This window comes from Bos indicus x Bos taurus, chromosome 11, assembly GCF_003369695.1.
Source record: "Bos indicus x Bos taurus breed Angus x Brahman F1 hybrid chromosome 11, Bos_hybrid_MaternalHap_v2.0, whole genome shotgun sequence".
Taxonomy (NCBI): Eukaryota; Metazoa; Chordata; class Mammalia; order Artiodactyla; family Bovidae; genus Bos; species Bos indicus x Bos taurus.
The window spans coordinates 70,196,940-70,217,150 of NC_040086.1; the positions used below are offsets into that span (position 1 = coordinate 70,196,940).

Sequence of the window (20,211 nt, forward strand, 5' to 3'; positions counted from 1 at the left end):
GAAAACTAACTCTGGTGGTGGAGGTGACACTAGAGACAGATAATCTTAGAAATTCTTCCTTGCAATTACTCTTCATAGCTATTATTTATGTCACAAATTACTATTGGGTTTGTTTGAACTTTTGTTTTGCTGAAAGGGTTTCATCTTCTCTTGGGACTTGAGGGCTTCCCTGGTGGCTTAGATGGTAAAGAGTCTGCCTGCAGTGCAGGAGACCTGGCTTCAATTCCTGGGTCAGGAAGATCCCCTGGAGAAGGAAATAGCAACCCACTCCAGTATTCTTGCCTGGAAAATCCCATGGATGGAAGAGCCTGGAAGGCTACAGTCCATGGGGTTGCAAAGAGTCCGACATGACTGAGCAACTAACACATCAGGCATAAGGGATCTCCAGAGGTACTGTCTGCCTCCAAAATTTGGCCTGGTCAACCCCTTCATTGACAACTTTCCACCCAACCTCCATGGCCAATTCTCCCAAACTCTTTGGGATGCTCTTTAGCTCCTAAGAAACCCAACGTCATTTGATCCTCACAAAAATCCTGTATATTAGACAGCCTCCCTGATTTATAGAAGAGAGAAGCCTGTGAGGATATGTCCGAGTTCACACCACCAGCTAGTAGAAGAGGAGAGTGGAACCTCCTTGCACTTGGAACCTAGTCTCTGCCCCTTAGGGGTCTCGTCAGCACAGACTGAACATAGTGGTGCCTCAGGTCTGCTGGAGTCATAACAGAAATGAGAGCCCTGCATCAAGGAAGGAATTGTCACCGTGAGAGAGGGGTGGTGCTGGAAGGCTTGAGATTCTTCCAAGGAGCGAAGGAACTGAAGATCGGTTAACCTTCTGAGCACTAGAGGTCTCAGATTGTGGTGTACCTAGTTGTCCCCCATGGGGCTTGTGGAACATGCTGGATCCAGAGCCCCACTCTGAGATTTTCAGATCCTGTAGGTCTGCAGCGAGGCCCAGAAGTAGCATGATTACCAAGCTTAGTGTGACTCTGATGCAGAGAGTCTGCGAACACAACTAGCCCATGGTAAATGTGAGTGACTGGCTGTGGACAGTCTACAAACAAGGAAACTGAGGCCCAGAAGAGTGACTGGCTCATGCTCCCATGAGTCTTACTAGTGGCAAGACAAGTCCTCAAACCAGCTCTCCTGACTCCTAGCACAGCATTTCCTCATCCCACCCTCTTGGCCTCTGAAGCCAGGCCCTCTCCACACACCAATTTACATTTTGAGTAGGAACCGAAGATGCCAGTTCTTTAATGAGGTTGTCCGCACTACAATTTATGAGGCCAAAGCCCTCAACAGGACTGGTCTCTGCCAGGCTTAATTTACACAGTTCCCAGGCCTTCCAACACCTCCATTAACATCAGCGTGGTGGTGGCGGCTGTTAGCCTGTGTGCATTGTTTGACTACATCCTCATCATGTCACCATCCATTTTCATGTCTCTGGGCTTGTTTACCCTTGAACACCTGATTCTCCTTGTCCTGGGAAACAGTAAGTTTCCACTGGGAGCCTGGCTCAGATTCCAGCCCCACTCCTGACCTCCCCACACTCTAGAAGCTGGCCTCCTCCCACCATAGTTTCTGCTTCTCTTTCATTTAAGAGCAAGATCTGCACTCCCCCTCCACTGATGCAGCACTCAAATTTTCCCCCTTTAACGAGTGTCATCAGTTAGGCAAGAGCAAGCAGGTGGGAGACAGCCCAAAAGCTGATACAACTGTGCCTTTTTTAATGTCACATAAATCACCATAATTAAAAATTAATTAAGTGCCCTAAAATTTGACATTCATTTAAAAAAGAAATTTGAGTTAGGAGAGTTGTGTAGATTTTGTAGCATGAAGTCTCTGAGACACGATTGAAGGAGGGGCGTAGGTGTGGGTTTCTGTTTTGAATGAGCAATTAGGGAGAAGGAACCATTCCCAGTGAGCAAACCCAATGAATTACTCAGCGTCAAACAGCGGTTCACGTAACCCGACCGGGGCCCCACGCATCTCGGGTGCAAGTCTGAACTGGTTTCTCCCTCACCCAGAGAGAAGATAAACAGGCAGGCAAGTGTGGCATGCTATTTCAGGACAGATATTCCAAGATGGAAATGACAGATGACCGAGATGGCAGGAGACAACAGGGGAAGCTCGCTGGGTGAGTGACTTGGCAGCAGGCTCCAAGGAAGCCATTAAGTGGTCAGCATTAATAAAGGCAGCACGAACTATATCCAAGCAACCCTTTAAACAGATAGTTACCAAGAACCACTGCTCAGAACCCCAGAATCAGGATGTTGAAGATGGAAGGGGTCTTGGAGGTTAGGTCTGAGACCACTCCCTCACTGTACCAGGGGGCATTGGAGAACCATGGAGGTAAAAGACCCACCTATGACACATAGGCGCTCAGGGCCAAATCCTCCAGCCCTTCAGGGAAGTGGCCCTCAACCCTACACTCATGAGAATCATTCCAGAAGCTTGTACTTATTTACTTATCTATTTATTTTATTCTTGGCTGTGCAGGGTCTCCATTGCTGCACACAGGCAGCAGGGGCTACTCGTCATTGTAGCGCACAGTCTTCCCTCTGTGGTGGTTTCTCTTGTTGCGGGGCACGGGCTCTAGAACGTAGGCTCAGTAGTTTTGGTGCACGGGCTTAGTTGCTCCGTGCCTTGTGGGATCTTCCTGGACCAGGGATTGAACCTGTGTTCCCTGCATTGGCGGCAGATTCTCAACCACTGGGCCACTAGAGAAGTCCCCCAGGAGCTTTTCATACCCTGGTACCAAGAGTCTGTCCTCCAGAAATACTGGTTTCATTGGGCCATGTGGGGCCCGAATATCAACAGTATTTCTAACTTCCCAAGTGATTCCCTGGGCAGTCAGGGTGCTGGTTCAGAAGGTGATCTAATACAAGTGATGGGAGAAGAACCCCATCTGAGGTTATCTGACCACGTTCTGGGCCTTCCCTGTGGTTTACTCCCTGTGAGACCTCAGGCAAAGCACCTAGCAAATAACTGGCTGGATTTTGTACTGCCTTGCTGTTTAGATAGCATTTCTTTCTCCGTTATTTAATCTCTTGAATCCTCATTCTTCTGATTAATCAAATGGAAATACGAATAACTGTTCTGCCAGTTTTTTATGAGGTTCAAACAGAGAAGGATTGGGAAAGCACATTCTAAGCTATTACAGTGCTATACAAAGGTAAGGAATGATGGTGGCTTACTACACCCATGTATGTATGTGTGCTAAGTTGCTTCAGTCATGTCTGACTCTTTGAGACCCCATGGACTGTAGCCTGCCAGGCTCCTCTGTCCATGGGATTCTCCAGGCAAGAATAGTGGAGTGGTTTGCCATGCCCTCCTCCAAGGGCATCTTCCTGACCCAGGGATCAAACCCACACCTCACCACTAGCGCCACCTGGGAAGCCCAGTGACTTATACTATTATTCTGGAAAGAACTGCCTCCTCAAAGGTAATAAATAGATTTCCATAGAGAAGACCCCTACTAACCAAAAAACCCCAGCATCAGTTTCCCTGAAGTGACTTGATCTTAGCTCTCCCTAATCTTTCTGTGATTAGGGCATTTGGTGTTTCAGTGGTTTCCATGAATCACCAGAACCTGTGGCTGGAAGACCTCAAGAAGAGGGTGTTGGATCTTCTTTTCCAGGCTCTGTCCCTTCCTTGCTGCATTGGGGCAGGCTGCGACCATCCAGGGCCTCAGTTTACCCTATTCCACAAGCCAGAATTATCATTTCACAACCACAGAAAGGATGCTGTTTCAGAAACTCAGGCCCTTGATTAAAACCATTCACCAAGGGTACTTTCCTCCTTGAAATTTATGGGCCCCATAAAAAAAGAACTTGAGAAGACAGAGTGGTTGTTTTTTGTTGCGCCTCATTAGTTTTGAGTTTGGGCTGGCAGTAGAGATCAGAGTACCAGGCGTCCATCTAATTGAATCTCTCACAAGCATAAAGTTCCCTGTGGTATGGAGGAGGCTATGCCAGGGAGCCTGTAAGTATCCAACTGGGGAAAGGAAATGAGGAAGAGTTGGTAGAAGCAGGGCTGGAGGAGACGGCTTCTCTGGACTGTGGCTGTGCAGCAGAGAGGTCCTGGGGATAAACACCAGGGCACCCAGAGAAAACACCAGGGCATCCAGAGAATGAAAGCAGCACCCCTCCCATGACTGGGCCCCTCCTCCATCCGGGTTTGTGAGTAAAGGACAGGGTACTGACTCCCTGCCCTTTTGTACCCATTATCACCAGTCCTGAGCACATCCTCCATACCACCCATCACCTGGTGGGGGGACCCCATAGACAGGGTGCAAAAGATAGAGATCAAGATGTGAAAATGTGGGTTTCCACCAATCTCTCAGCAGGCCATGTGACCACTCTGAACCTTTGTATTATCAACTGTTAATATAAAGCAGGCATGATGATCACATCCATAGTTAATACATACCACAGTTCAAGTCCCAAATATTGGGGTGAGGAGATCTCTACACAAGCCACTGTTGTAGATTCATGGAAGTAAGACTTGATCCCTCCCTTCAAGTCACTTACAGTTTGGTGAAGAAGACAGGCATCCAAATAGCTAGTTGCGTGCTAAGTCACTTCAGTCATGTCCAACTCTGTGCAACCCTATGGACTGAAGCCTGCCAGGCTCCTCTGTCCATAGGGTTCTCCAGGCAAGAATACTGGAGTGGGTTGTTGTGCCTTCGTCCAGGGGCTCTTCCTGACCCAGGGATCTTTTATGTCTCCTGCATTAGCAGGCGGGTTCTTTATCACTAATGAGAGGGCAACCTTGCAGTGAGAGAGCAACTCAAAGACTACAAAAGCCAACCCACACCTTACTTACCAACCCACATGGAACAAACACTCTAAGGCACAAAAGAAGAAGAAAACACCAAGGAAAATATGTAGGTTTGGATTACATACAAATTTTAAAACTCCTGGATATCAAGATGCATTATAAACAGAATGAAAATACATATAAAATACTGGGGGGGGGGGGGGGGAATGCCAAGCATGTGATAAATAATTTCACATCCTTGTTAATAATCTCATACAATTCAGTAGGAAAACATGGAGAACCTAAAAGGTAAATTGGCAAAAGGAAGTGGGCAATTCCCTAAAAATCAGAGTAAGATAAAGCTAGTAACATGTGGAAAAAAAATATACACCCTCACTAGCAAAGAAATACAAATAAAACAGCAGGGAAATACTTTTAGTTAAAAATCACGATAATGTTCAGAGCTGGCCAGGATGCAGTAAGAGGGGCATGCATGTATGAACACAGCTGGTGAGAGTATAAATTGGATTAACTTCTAGAAAGCAATTTGGCAATATGTATCAAGGGCCTTTAAAATGTTTATACCCTTTGATTCAGTAATTCCACTTCTGGGAATCTATCCTATGAAAATAATCTGAAAGGTGGGTAAAAATTCATGCTCAAAGATATTCTTCAAAGTGTTATTATAAACAGTCTAACAATCTGATCATTGAATAATGTTGAAATAAATTATGGTACATATCACGTAGTATTGTGGCCATTAAAAAGTATTCTCATGGGGAATTTTTAAACCCTAGAAAAAGCTTGCAATATAACCTCAATTGATTTAAGCAATTTACACATATGACACAACTCTACACACTTTTAAAGCACAGGCCAAAAACAAAAGAGAAATCTACCAAGATGTTAAAAATTATGGCCTCTGGGTAGTGGGATTCTGAGCATTGTTTTGTTGATTTTTACCCTGGTTTTGAACTTTAGACAATAGGCATATATTTTTCAAATGAAGGAAAGTAAAAGAAACTGTAAAAGCTATTTGGGGAATGACAAGTAATTGGTGTATGAAACATGCGCGTGTTCATGAAAACACATGATGAGAAACAAGGCCTAATCAGAAGGTGTAAATAAAACAGAACACGGCTTACATTTGTTTCATAGGCTGGGGAAGACTTTACAAGCATTTTATTTTGCTCATGTTTTCTTTGGTAGGACTGAGAATAAGGGCAATAAGGTCCTAAGTGTATTTCATGAGCATGTATAAGGCATAAGAAAAAAATACTTTGGAAACTAGAAATCACCAAGCAAAAGTACAGGAGAATTTTTCTTGTTATCCTAAATACCTTCAACCTCTTCCTCCCATGACTCCAAAAGCTTGCTGCCATCATCAGGTCTGCTTCTCACTTTGACTATCTTATCACCATCTTATAAGAACCCTGTGATTACATTGGGCCCACCTGGATAATCAGGATAACCTGCCATCTAAAGATCACAACAAGTTACATAAAATAACATATTTCCAGCTTTGGGGGATTGGGATATGGATGTTGATGGGGAGGCATTATTCAGCCAGCCACTGGTAAGTCACCGGATGTTCATAGTTTTTGTGAACTGGACACTGGCTAGGGCTGGGAACACACAGAGGCTCAAGCAACTTGGTGGAGAAGATGTTCTGGGAATGGATATTCTAGCACCAGGTTGCATCCAACCAAGCCAGAAGGATCTGGAGCCCAGGGGTCGTGGGGAGAGACCGAGAGAGGTGAGACAGGAAAGGAAATTTGGACCCAGATCACAGAGGACATTTAAGAACAGGTAGAGTTTGGATCTGATTCCCAAAGGAAGCAGGGCCTGTGTGTTGCCCATGCCCAAGAGCTACTGAGAATGTGCAGCTAGGCTGGGGGCCAATCTGACAGTGACAAGAGGTCATCCGCCATCAGCTGACAAACTGAGCCCTTCTGGGACTAGCCTGTGGAAGAGGGCCCAGGGCCACCTCCAGCAAGCCCCTGCCATGAGAGGGAGAGGGCAGCTTCGTGGCCCTGTATGCTGTCCACCTGGCACACGAAAGCCACAGACTGGAGGACCCCACAGTGTTGGGGGAGCATGGGTCAAAGCTCAGGCCACTCTACCACTGACATCACAGCCAGGGGTCTGTGGGGTCAGGGCTCTGACTTCCTCTCTGCCTCCTGGTGTTAACCCTGGTTTGGGCCAGACTGAAGCCGGGGTTGTCCCAGGCCATGAGATGTGAATGGTACGGAGGGATGCCTCTCGACAGCCTTCCTGCGGGACTGCTGAGCTGACCAGGGTTGTGTCTCTGTGTGTGCTCCAGGATCATCTCCGGGCTCCAAGATGGCCTTGCAGAGTTCCTTCACTTGCTGGAACGGGACAGTCCTTCAGCTGGGGCAGGCCTGTGACTTCCACCAGGACTGTGCCCAGGAAGAAGACGAGGGCCAGCTGTGCCGTGAGTAGATGGGGCTGCCCCACCCACCCCACCCTGTGCTCACATCCCCTCCTTCCCCCCACCACCCGAGGTAGGCAAGCTTGAGCAACCTCCCTTATGTCCCATGACACTTATGTCCTCTCAGTGGCAACTTTCAAAATTTACACAAGTCTTCAAAAGATGGAGCTAAGACCCATGGTCTAGAAAAAGCGTATAGTTAAGAACCAAGCCAGATCTTATGTTATGCTCTCAGCATCCTCATGTATAGAGAAAATGTGCAGACTACAGCCCAACTCGAACATGATGTGCGAAACCTTCGAGGCCCAGACCTCCTGCACTTTCTAAGCCTTTCTTTCATCACCCACATGCCTCCCTTATCCTCACAGCCTTCCAGGTACCCCAGCTCCAGCCATATCAAACCTCCTCTGAACGCTCTCACACCTTCCAGGCTTTGTTTGTGTCCCTTCCCTTCCCAGAATGCCCTTTCCTGCCGGGGTCCAGCCCCAGCTGATCCAGGGTATTTGAAGGAGAGACGGCGTCGGCGAGGATCAGGAAACAACTGCTTAATTAAACTTTAATTAAGGATATAAAGAGTAATAGAATAAGGATAGCTCAATGAGGAAATTCAGTGGAGAAAAGAGGCTGAATAATTCAGCCAGAAGGTAAGAGAAGGAACGACATGGGGAGACCAAGTTTCGGTGAACAAGGCCCGCACTTTATTTTCCAAAGTAGTTTTTATACCTTAAGTTATGCATAGAGGATAATGGGGGAAGGGGTAGAGTCATGCAGCAAGCCAGGCTTTCTTCCTGCAAACTTATCATACACAAAAGTTTAGGTGATTTGCATCATCTTCTGGCCCGGAGGCCTGTTAACATTTTATGACCCTTTCTTCAGAAAACTTATTTTTCTCTAAAGGTTATAAGTCAAGCACCACCCTCCAAAAGCATTAGATAATGTTGCATTCCTACAGAGCAAAGGTGTGGTGGGCTATAACAAGAAAAAGAAATTAACTCAAGGGTCCCAGGTTACAAATATTAAAGCTACTATTTACACCAATTATATCAATCAATACACTGCCAGGGACACAGCAGGTAAGGGATATGGAGACTTAGCAGCAAACATTGGCCCAACAAGTGAAAAACCCTTCACCAATACAATTTCTAATCAATCTTTTAACTGCTCAAAGGAATCTGTATTTAGACAGTTTAGAACATCTCATGCCCTCACAGTTGGGAGGCTCTGAGCAATCACATGTGGCCAGAAAAACCTATTCAGGCAGGCTAGAGGATTTCCAAAGGAGTTTGTAGGTTGAAACACTGTCACACCCAGGAATTATTAACTGGAGTTGTAAGCTAACTCTTTTTTCAGAGAGAGGTAGTGGGGGACAGCCCCCCGTAAAGTCAGAGGTGTAGGTGAAAGCACAAAGCAGAAAGTAGGCAGACTCTGGTTTTGGGGGTAGATGCTCGAGAATTTCCAGGGGGACTCCTGAGGCTCGATCCCGCCTTTGCGTATGCCGTATGCCGAGCCTCCTTCCTCATGACCTTTGTCATGGGTGGAGCTCCTCACACTGGCTCCCGGCAGTGATAGAATTCCTGTTGAGCTATTCCAGATCCTGAAAGATGATGCTGTGGAAAGTGCTGCACTCAATACGCAATATGCACTCAGTATGCAATATGCCGGCTCCCGGCACCTTCCCATCTTAAGTCACATCTGCCCTTTCAAAACTCACTTCAAAAGTCAGTCCCTCTGAGAAGCGTCTTCTGACCATGGCCAAACAGTACAGTTTATTCTTCTTCCTCCATGCAACCCCACCCCGCCCCGCATCCATGCACCGTAATATTCATTACTTTTTAACATCTTTTGAGAGATATAATTTACATACCATACAATTCACTCGTTTAAAGTGTACAATTTAAGTGTAGTCACAACTATGCAGCCATTACCACAATCTAATTTTAGCACATTTTTATCACTCCAAAAAGAAACCCCTGGCAATCTCTCAATTCCCTCCGATCCCTCCCCCTTCAGCTTCCTCCCCCTCTTCCCTCCTCAGCTCCCGCTAGCCCTAAGTAACCACTAATCTACTTACTGTTTCTATAGATGTGCATTTCATACAAACGGAATCGGATAATATGTGGTCTTTTGTGATTAGCTTCTTTCACTTAGCATAATGTTTTTGAGGCCCATCCATGTTTTAGAACATGTCAGTACTCGTTTCCTTCTTATCTCCAGAAACTGTTTTATTGTATTGCTGTACCATATTTTGTTTATCCATTCATCAGTGGATGAGCGTTTGGGTTGTTTCCACTTTTGGGCTGTTGTGAATATTCATATACAAGTTTTTGTGTAGACAGATGTTTTCATTTCTCTTAGAAATGAGATTTCCTACGTAGGAACAGATTTGCTGGGTCATATAATAACTCTATATTTAACATTTTGAGGAACTTCCAAGCTGTTTTCCAAAATGGCCACACCATCTTACATTCCCACAAACAATGTATAAGGGTTTCCAGCTTCCCCGTATCCTCATCAACACTTACTGTTGTCTGCCTTTTTTATGTTAGCCATCCTAGTGGGGGTGCATCCATTACATCTCTTGGAGGTGGTTTCCATGCCTCTCTCCCCTGATGTGGACAGAGTGGGTCTGGTACTCTTCCCTGTACCAAGATCTCAAACGATTCCTGGTGTAGCATACGTGCTCACTGACTCCTTGTTGATTAAAATGAGTACATGAGTTGGGGAGCCTGGGCTCCCCAGAGGACACAGCTTGCTGAGGTCTCACTGGGAGTTAGGGGCAGAGTTGACTCCCAGCCCAGTGCTCACTCTACTTGAAGATGGTATTCTCAGCAGCTGCCTGGGGAGAAGTGAACACTCGAGACATTTCTTCCAGGAAAACCACAAGCACTTACAGAACACAGGTAAAGTGAACTAAAAAGTGCACTTGATCCTGGAGCACAGACGAATAACACAGCCTCTGTCTTCAGAGAGCTGAAAATCCAACACACAGGCAGGGCGTGAAACAAGGGGATCATGGTTGGGAAAGGACACAGCAGCCTGGGTGCTGTGGGGCCCTGGGCAGCCAAGTCAGCGCCCCTTCAGACACAGTGGCTCCAGGACGCTGGGGCCTGCCTGCCAAACAGCTCTAAGAAGTTCACAGTGTCCCCAAGGTCATTTGGAGGACAGATTTTTTCCCTTAACAGAAAAAAGGTTTTATATATTCCCTTTCAAGTGAAACAGTAAAGAAATCCATTTTTCCATTTTAAAATCTTCCTTTTTATACAAAACTTTCAGTGGTTTAGATAAAACTCGGTAATGAGCTGCAGGTAAGCCCTTGGCTTGTTCCACACTGGTCTGCTCCTGGCTTTTTCTCCAAGCTCTCACTACACACAGGGACCAACGAGAAGCCAGGCCCACCTGTGCTGCCCCGGACCCAGCCTGTATGTGTGTCTCTGTCTACTTATTTGTCTCTATAGTATTTCCAGCAGTGCCTCTGAACTGTGTGACTTTGTCTTGGCCTTTTTAAAGTTTGTGATACCCACTTCCCAGCTGGGACACAGGTCAGGCAGTCCATGCCCTGATTTACAATTGGGAAAATGAAAGCACAGAGAAGGTAATTGATTTGTTTAGGGTCACACAGCATGTCGGGAACAGAGCTATGATTAGAGCTTTGAACCTGCGGGATCCAGCTCATTACTGTGGGTTGAGGGCACTTTCCCACCATTTTGGGGCTTGCCATTAATGGGTTTTCAGGGCCAACCCCAAGCTTGAGGGCAGCCCGGTTCCAGTAAGGAGGGTGGGCACCTGGAGCCCAGAAACCTTTTCAGCCAGACTTTAAAAGTTGCTCTGACCAGCTGTCAGAATGACCGCTCCATCCTGGAGAACACCCCACCGAGCTCTTCGCTACAGAAGTCGGTTGATAGAAGGAAAGTCCAATTAGAAGGAGGGTTATTCTGATATTTTTGCCACTCTGATCTTGGTTGTACTCTCGGTAAATATCCTTTTTCTTTTATGGGCACCCCTATTCTCTCAGCATTTAAGCTGTTTTCCCCATCACACTGACTAATGTTGATTCTGGAAACCAACCCCATGAAAATAACAATAGGCATAGTAACAACTAACACTGAGAATTTTCTATATGCTAGAAGCTGCTCTGAACACTCTTCACACATTAACTTATTTCACCCTCACAGCAGTCCTAGTGCAATAATGCTATTGTGCCCGTGTTACAGATGAGGAACCTGGAGTCCGTCAGACTGCTAGCCAGTGGCTGAGCACTGATTCAGATCCAGACTGACTTCAAAGCCCATGCTCTCAGTCACTGCAAGCCGGACTCACTAGTTTCATGAGTTTCCGGCAATTTCCAACACAACTCTCATCACATATCCACGCAGGAAGAAGAGGCCAGGAAAAGGCAGGGAAGGTCCAGAGCTCTTCTAGGGGTCACTCAGATCACTCGTCTCCACGCTCTAGGCCTCAGTTTCGTCATCAGTACTACGAGTTGGAACATGATGCTTGCTGAGGTGCTGTTGTCCATGATGCATTAAAGATAATGCTCTTGACCTCATCTGGTCCTTCCCAGGTGGTCTGGAACCTGTTGGAACATATTCTCTGAGCAGTAGTCATTTAAGATTGTTGGGGATGTCCCCATGAGGGTCACTAAACTTAAGCCAGGGTGTTCAACCATGGTTGAAATTCAGAGGGAAAAAGTAGGTTGTATCCTGGCAACTCCCAGCCTCAACTCCCTACACTTTCCCCACACTCAAACTAAGCTTCATTCAGATTATCAGACTCAAGCTTGAGGGGCATTTCTGACTGAGACGAGTTGGGGACCTGAAATGGAGGTGGCACTTCTCCATCCAACCAGGAAAGTGTCCATTCACATCCCATCCTCCAAGCCCACCACCATACACCATACTGCTGCTGCTGCTGCTAAGTCGCTTCAGTGTCCGACTCTGTGCGACCACATAGATGGCAGCCCACCAGGCTCCCCCATCCCTGGGATTCTCCAGGCAAGAACGCTGGAGTGGGTTGCCATTGCCTTCTCCAATGCATGAAAGTGAAAAGTGAAAGTGAAGTCGCTCAGTCGTGTCCGACTCTTAGCGACGCCATGGACAGCAGCCTACCAGGCTCCTCTGCCCATGGGATTTTCCAGGCAAGAGTACTGGAGTGGAGTACTGGAGTGGGTTGCCATTGCCTTCTCCGCATATACCATACACCTTTTTCTAATTAAACATAGCCAGTTCATGTCTACATCCCCGAATGCTGTGACCCATTGAAGGGTGTCTTCAAGGTTCCCTCTGTGTCCTGAGCAATGGCCTTGAAGGCATGCAGTGTCCCTCAGGCTGCCCCCCTTCATTCCTTGGGTGGGTCGTGGATTCTCTCAGTGTTGCAGGCAGCTCACTCCCCCTCCACGTACCCAATAATCTCCTCTGTTTATTGGGATACTCTTCCCGTCGGGCGAAAACAGTTTGTTTGGTTTTTTTTTTTAGGTTTATTTCTTTATTGTAAAATAAAACACGTTGGTTGTAAAATATTTGGAAAATCAAAAAGTACACGGGAGGAAATAACTCCCATAATCCTCCCTCTCAGACATTCAGAGATAACCATAATATTTTGATGTATTTCTTCTAGCATTTTTCCCATGACTCTATATTTTCAAAGAAATGTATAACACATATTTATCAAAAATGTTAACAGAGTTGTCACCCAGGAAGGAAAAGAAGTAGTGTCGTTTGGCCTGGAGTTTATACTTGGCAGCTCCTGCAGCTGCTGCTGAGGTCACATCTCTGTGACCCGACCAATTTGTCTCTCTTAGAGTGGAATCAGGTGTCATAATTGCCGAATATTGTGGGACTGACTGACCCACACATAGCTGATTTGGCCATCCAGCCAGCGAAGTACCTGGCTGCAGCCCAAGAAGAAGGTGGGTTACAGCAGTGCCTTTCAGACATTAAGGTGTCTGGGAGTCATGTGAAGAGCATTAAAAGTACAAATTCTGATTCAGTAGGTGGGGGAAGGGAGGGGAGACCTGAGATTCTGCACAGCTAACAGTTTCACTGGTGATGCAGGTGTGGCTGGCTCCTGGACCACATTCTAAGTGGCAGAGAGTTAGGGGACTGAAGAAAGTGAAAGTGTCAGCACTCAATCGTGTCCTCAGTCTTTGCAACCTCATGGACTATAGCCTGCCAGGCTCCTCTGTCCATGGGATTCTCTGGGCAAGAATACTGGAGTGGGTTGTCATTTCCTCCTTCCCGACCCTGAGATTGACCAACTCCCATTTCATTCAACAAATAAGTATTGAGGCCCTGCAACACGCCAGGCACTGAGTAGGTGCTTGAGATGGATGAGGTAACATAACACCTTAGATCCAACACGGGGTGCTAACACTGCTCAACAATGGTCTTAGCAGCAATTTCCCCACCCCGGCCTGATCTGCCAAGGGCTTGATGCTGGCAACCATCCCACCATCTTCCTCAGGACTGGCTCCTTGCTGAGCATATGCTCTGATGTTCTTACAGCAGTAGAAATCCTCTCAGCACCCCTGCCCACCCTTCAAGGTTTTCGTTGTCACATAAGTTGCCCTTTGACCTATTTTGGCCTATCTCGTCTCCCTTTATTCAATCATCCAAAAAGAAAGGGGCTTCTGACCTCAGCTCACCCTGGATCCTATGTCAAGTTAGGATAAGAATGGGCTTCCAGAAGGTGGAGAATGCCAATGGCTTTCCTCATTCCTGTCTCAGTGGAAGGCCCAGGTGTTTCCAGAGAGGAGCTGAGGGACTCATCTCTGGCCCCTAGGGCAGTGTTGGCAGTTTCAGATGTTGACTTTCCCTGCCTAGATATGAATGATGATTCATAATGCCACTACTGCTGTGGTTACAGAATGTTTCCATACTCTCTCTCTTACATTGTCCTCAAAACAGCCCTGTGAAATATGCACTACCTTACCCCACTTTACAGATGAGGGATCTGAGGAAGGAAGTGACTTATCTGAAGTCACCTGCAGAAAGCAGAGAAGTTAGGACCAGAGCGCAGGTGTCCAGTACTGATGAGGCACCAACACCGATAAGTCAGGCTAAGTTCTCTGCCTCCACTTCCTGGAAGGGTGAGGAGGGGGCGATACGCTGTGCAGGACCCAGCTCAGCCCTGTGCCTTCCTTCTACCTGAAGCTTGTCGTTGCCTGCTGGAATTTTCCATTGTGGTCTTGGTTTAAGCACATGTGTGAAGGACGTTTTCTGGAAGGTCGCTTCCAGCTACCAGTTAGTTTTTGCTAAAGAAGTGAATGTGAAATTCCTTGAGGGGGGCATAAAAAATAAAATAGAAAGATCTCCTTTGCTTTTGGATTTTTAATCAGAGGAACATGTGGGGCTGGGGGTGGGGATGGTTTCTTCAGGGGGGTATAAATGGGAAGAGATGCTCAGAGTCAGTGACAGCCTGTTTTAATTTATAATTCTGCCTCTGTGTGAAATGCACAGAGAATCAGGGGGAAATGAGTAATAATTCACTAAGATGCTGTCACAGCCAGGAAGTGTTAGGGCCCTCGTTGTCAGCCTGCTGCTGCCAAGAAGGCTGAGACAAAGAAAGGACACTGGAGGTGCTGGTCCCTGCTCGAGAGCTCCCGCGTGGAGACAGGCCTGGCCGGGGCTGTTGGGCACCATCAGAGGCTTCCAGCCATTCTATGAGCGAGCTGAAGCAAGGGAGCTCTCTCTACCCCTCTGTTCCTGTCCTTCTCTGTGGGCCGTGGGGAAATATATGGTCTCTAGAACTGACGGTGGCCTATTTAATGGGACCTGAGGTCGGGCTGATAAGGAGAGAAGTGCAAACAGGACCGTTTATGCTGAGCCAACAGATGATATAAAGAGGCCCCAGGGGCTGGGGTTGCTTAGTCAGGATAGGCTAGGTTATGCTGCAGTAATAAACCATCCCCAGATTCCAGTGGCTTAACATAACATTTATGGTTCTTCCTGTCCACTGAGGGTTGGGGGGAGGGGCCTCTACCCCACAGGATCTCTCCTGCTGGCAGAAGCGCCATCTTCCTGCAGCAGTGCTCCCAGGAACGAGAATTCTCCTCGGTCACTTCATCAGGAGAAGAGAGAGACTGAAATCTACACCAGGGCTTCTCACAGCCTCACTCCAGAGGAGATGCACATCACTTCCACTCACATGTCATTGGCCAGAACCAGCCATGGGCCTTCACTTAACTGCAAGGGGATTGGGAAACAAAGGGAAACAAACAGATAGTTTTGAGCAGTGTGTGTCTCTGCAGACAGAGGTGATTTGAGGGACCCAAAGCAACCACCTCCCAACCAACACTACCACTGCCACCACCACAGTCTTATCATTGTGCCGATCACTGGAATTGTACTTCAGTGGTATATATATACATACACACACACTGGCTTTTCTAGGGTCCTGTTCGTGGTGGCTCTGTGTGAAGAGCACAGAATTTAAAAGCAGAAGAGGGACTTCCCTGGTGATCTGGGGGTTAAGAATCCACCTGCCACTGCCAGGGACACAGGTTTGATTCCTGGTCCAGGAAGATCCCACATGCTGTGGGGCAAGTGAGCCTGTGTGCTGCAATTACTGAAGCCCGTATGCCCTCTAGCCTGCACTCGGCAACAGAAGAAGCCACCACAATAAGAAACCCAACCACTACAACGAGGAGTAACCCCTGCTCTCCACAATTAGAGAAAGCCTGTGCGCAGCAGCAAGGACCCAACATAGCCAAAAATAAATAAATAAAGCAGAAGCTGCTGCTGCTGCTAAGTCACTTCAGTCATGTCCGACTCTGTGTGACCCCATAGACAGCAGCCCACCAGGCTTCACTGTCCTTGGGATTTTCCAGGCAAGAACACTGGAGTGAGGTGCCATTTCCTTCTCCAATGCGTGAAAGTGAGGTCACTCAGTCGTGTCCGACTCTTCGAGACCCCATGGACTGCAGCCTACCAGGCTCCTCCATCCATGGGATTTTCCAGGCAAGAGTACTGGAGTGGGTTGCCATTGCCTTCTCCAAATAAGGCAGAAGAGCTGGGTTCAAATCCCAGCTGGGTTACTCTGTGACCTTGGTCAAGTTGCTTAACATCGCTGAGCCTCTGCTTTCTCATATATAAAGCTGGGTTAACAATACCCCATGCTGTGAAGTTATTATTTTCAGAAGATCAGAAAACAGGAAACCAGCACACGTACAAGTTAGAGATTAGGCTTCTCTTCACTATGAGTAGCATTAGACATTGTGGGTCTGGTTAGGGAGCTGTTATTAAAGAGAATGGTCATGCCTGGGTAATTTTACTTGATGATTTGGGTTTAGCAGTCCCGGCAATGACCATGCCCCTGTGCTCTCCCTGCAGGTAAACTCCCTGCTGGTTTTTACTGCGACTTCGAGGATGGCTTCTGCGGCTGGACCCAAAGCTCACCATCACCCCACACACCCCAATGGCAAGTCCGGACCCTAAAGGATGCCCGGTTCCAAGACCACCAAGGTACCACCCTCTCTTCCCTTCCCTGGTCCCTACCTGGCCACACGACAGAAATGGGGCACCACCCTGAGCCACTGGACCTCCCCGCCTCTGCCCTGGGGTACGCCCACACAATTTCTTCAGACCTCCTTGGGCATTAGAGTGATTAAATCAAGCCAAGGCTGACGTTACCTTTTGATCCTTTGATCCTTAAAATGAGAATTTTGATAAACGATTAGCTAAAAAATAAGAACAACAATAACAATAATAATAATTTGACAAGTTTATTGAAACCTGCTGTGTATTAGGCACAGAACTCACTGAGAAATAAGGAAAACTGTTCTTTTTCCTTATTGCACAATCTTTGCTTGGAAAGAGAGGAATTTTGTACAAGGGACTCCAGCTGGAGCAAGTAAACACAGGGGAGCAGAGGGGAGGGGAGAGAGACCCCCTCCATCCTGCAGAGAGGTGGGAGACTTTATGACGTGGGAGACTGGGACTCAGGGAGGTCCTCCTGCCATTTGCCCCAGGATTGTGCCTAGGAACTTTGCTTATCTAGATCATTCCCTGGGGCCCAAATTCTTCAGCCAAACCCTACTACTATATCCGGCTGAAACTGGCAACTCCCACCCTTCTCACATTGTAGCTCATCTTCTCACAGGCCCTGCTTGACTGCCAGGGGGGCATGGGGTCTCCACATACCCAAGAGATGCCACCCACACTGGGCTGACTCCACACCTGGAAGTGCTGGCCTGGACATGGGTCAGAGGTGGTCTGTGCGGCCAGTGTAGCTCCCAGAGCTGGGCCCCTAGAGAGGCCACACCATCCAGTCATGGGCCTCTCCTTGGCCTGTGCACCGTGGATAGGCCTAGCAGGCCTGGGGGCCCCAGCTTTCTGTAGGATGGAGGGGGTCTCTCCCCCCTCCCCTGTGTTTACCTGCTCCAGCTGAAGTCCCTTGTACCAAAATTCCTCTCTTTCCAAGCAAAGCTTGTGCGTCCTACAGCTTCCTTTAAGAATTAATAGTAAAAAGTATGAGACAGGACAAGGTCCACATCTACCACTGAGGATCTCAGCAGCCCTGCAGTCCTGTCCGTGGTCCCCAGAGCCGGCTGCATCTAGTGAGCTGGCTTTGGGCCCGGCTGGGAGGGAGGCTGAGTTACTGGACCATGGGGGAGTCTGCAGGACCCTCCCCAGATGTGGAGGCCAAAAGCTCTCACTTCTCCTCCAGCCTTCTCACTGCACTGCCTCATGCCCAGTGCCTGGTCTTCAGGAGCAGAGAAGACAAACAGCTCAAAGCCCGACGTGAGACGTGATCTTCGTCTCTGCTCTGATGGTCCCCGACAGCACCCATAGCAAATGTGTCCAGCCCTGTTGAATACCTCTTGTGACAGGTCTCTCCCTGCCTCCAAAAGCAGCCCTTTTTGTTGCTTAACAGCTCAGAGTCACACATCCATTCCCTTACCTGGAGATGAGCCCCACCCCTCTGTAAATTCTTCTCAGTGATCATGATTTCCATCTCCTGGAGCCCCACAGAACTGAACTGTGCCCTCTCCCACAGAGGCAGCCCTTCAGATATTTGAAGACAACCATTATGACCTTTCTACCACAGGTCTTTTCCCTCCCTGGTCACATAACCCTGGCCATTTGATTTTTCCTCAAGGGTGGGAGGGTGTTTTCCAAGATTTCTGGCCTGGTCTAGTTACTTTCCTCTGGACCCATCTGAATTTGTTACTTGTTAGTAACTTTATAAACATTTTGCTATGAGATAGAGAAACACAGAAATGAATGACTAGAGTCCGATCTGGGGCTCTGTGAGCCCCCTGAAAGTGAGCGCCCTGGGCTCACTCTGTCCCCCACCTCCACAGCACCAAACATCGGCAAGCACTCCTGGACATTTGCAGATGCTCCTTCCCACCACCACATTGGACTGAGGCTCATGTTCTGCCAGGTTTTCTGGCAGGTCAGTGCTTAGAAAAGAATAAATGAGTCTTCCTGGTCAGGGGATGGGGCACAGGCTGACCTGAGCTCCGGAGAGGGGAGTAGATAGTGAAGGTTCTGAGACCACTGGAGGGCAAAGCACGGGCATGACTGGAAATGGGGGGCAGGGTGGACCTGGGGAAGTCCAGCGTGCTTCAGGCTGCTCCCGGGCTATGAGCGAAAGCTGGTGGCCATGGGAGATCAGGGAATGCAGTAACCCAGATGTACGGTGCTGGAGTGTCACAGGCTGTTTAGAACGAAGACCTCTGCACAAGCCTAGTCTCATAGTCAGTGATAAGCAGGCTGTCTTACCCACTGGAAGCAGAAGTAACAGCATCTTCAGTCCCGAGGCTAGAGAAGAATAGTGTGGGGCCCATTAACCTTGCACCCCAAGGCCCTTCAGTGCACAAGGATGGTGCAGTTTTGACTCTTCTCCTCTCTGCCCAGGCCACGCCCTATTGCTCAGCATCACTGATGCCCCCACCTCTGAAAATGCCGCAGTGACCAGCGCTACATTTCCTGCGCCCATGAAGAACTCTCCGTGTGAGGCAAGTCTTGGTGTTCTTCTAGTTCTCTGCCTGCTCCTCCCACTTCAGGGCACTTCCAGGTGAACACACACAGATGAGCAAAATAGACTGATGGTCAGGCTTCTTCTTCTCCTGTGGGAGGACCAGAAGACTGTTTGCACCATCTTCTAGGCAGACAGTAGTTAGCAACATGGCATGGCAGTGAATTTCACCTTAAACACCACACTCAGCTGCACTGAACTATTTGCAATAGAACTTTGATGGCAGCAAACCTCCAAAATATTTCCAAGACATAAGAGGCAATGGTAACAGCAACTTTTTATAGAATCCTTAGATGTCAGTCTAAGATGTCAGTCTCTTACAATACATTTCAAAGTTTCAAAGCATCAACACTTTGACTTACATAAGTATCACTAAGGCATCAATGGCAGTCGGTGAAGTGCCTCCAGAGCCACTGGCCCAGACAGTTAGCGTAGCTGTTACCCCTTCAGTGTGGGAACTGAGGGCCTGGTGCCAGGATTCTTAGCCCAAGGTCATATTCTCTAGGGACCAGGAGATGAGCTTAGACCCCCAGAGGGCCCAGTGATTAAGCTTATGGACTCTGGAATCAACTACTTGGGTCCAATCCAGGTTCCACCGCTGACTGGTGGCCTAATTTGTTTTATCCATTAATAATCTCTCAGTGCCTCAGTTTTCCCACCTGGAAGTAGAGACTCAGAGTGCCTACCCCAGGGAGGTGAAGCTTAAATAGCTTAATATTTGTAAAGGGCTTGTCATGCGGTCTAGTACAAAGTAAGTAGCACAAAGATTAACCAACAATGTCTGAAACCCTGTATTAATATGCAAAGAAGAATGGGGGATGAGGAAGAGAACTTTAGCCAACAACCAGACTGCGCTTCTCCACACTGGCCCAGCATTGCGACAGTACCGCGCACACTGTAGGAAGTCAGGACTGAATTTAAATTTGGCCAGTCCTCTCTTTCTGGAAACTCACAGGAGAAACTCCTTCCTGGCTTCTTTCAGGAATAGCTTTGTGCTCTCGGAGCAATTTGTTGCCTTTCAA

At 47.8% G+C, this 20,211-nt stretch overlaps 1 protein-coding gene across 1 annotated transcript in view; it reads left to right on the forward strand.

The window, feature by feature from the left end:
* ALK (ALK receptor tyrosine kinase) overlaps positions 1–20,211 on the forward strand; it is a 733,751-nt gene that overhangs the window by 598,012 nt on the left and 115,528 nt on the right. Inside the window, exons 6-8 of the mRNA XM_027555753.1 lie at positions 7,082–7,213; positions 16,537–16,668; positions 19,069–19,169. Coding sequence (XP_027411554.1) covers positions 7,082–7,213; positions 16,537–16,668; positions 19,069–19,169 — 365 coding nt within the window. The remainder of the gene's footprint in view (positions 1–7,081; positions 7,214–16,536; positions 16,669–19,068; positions 19,170–20,211) is intronic.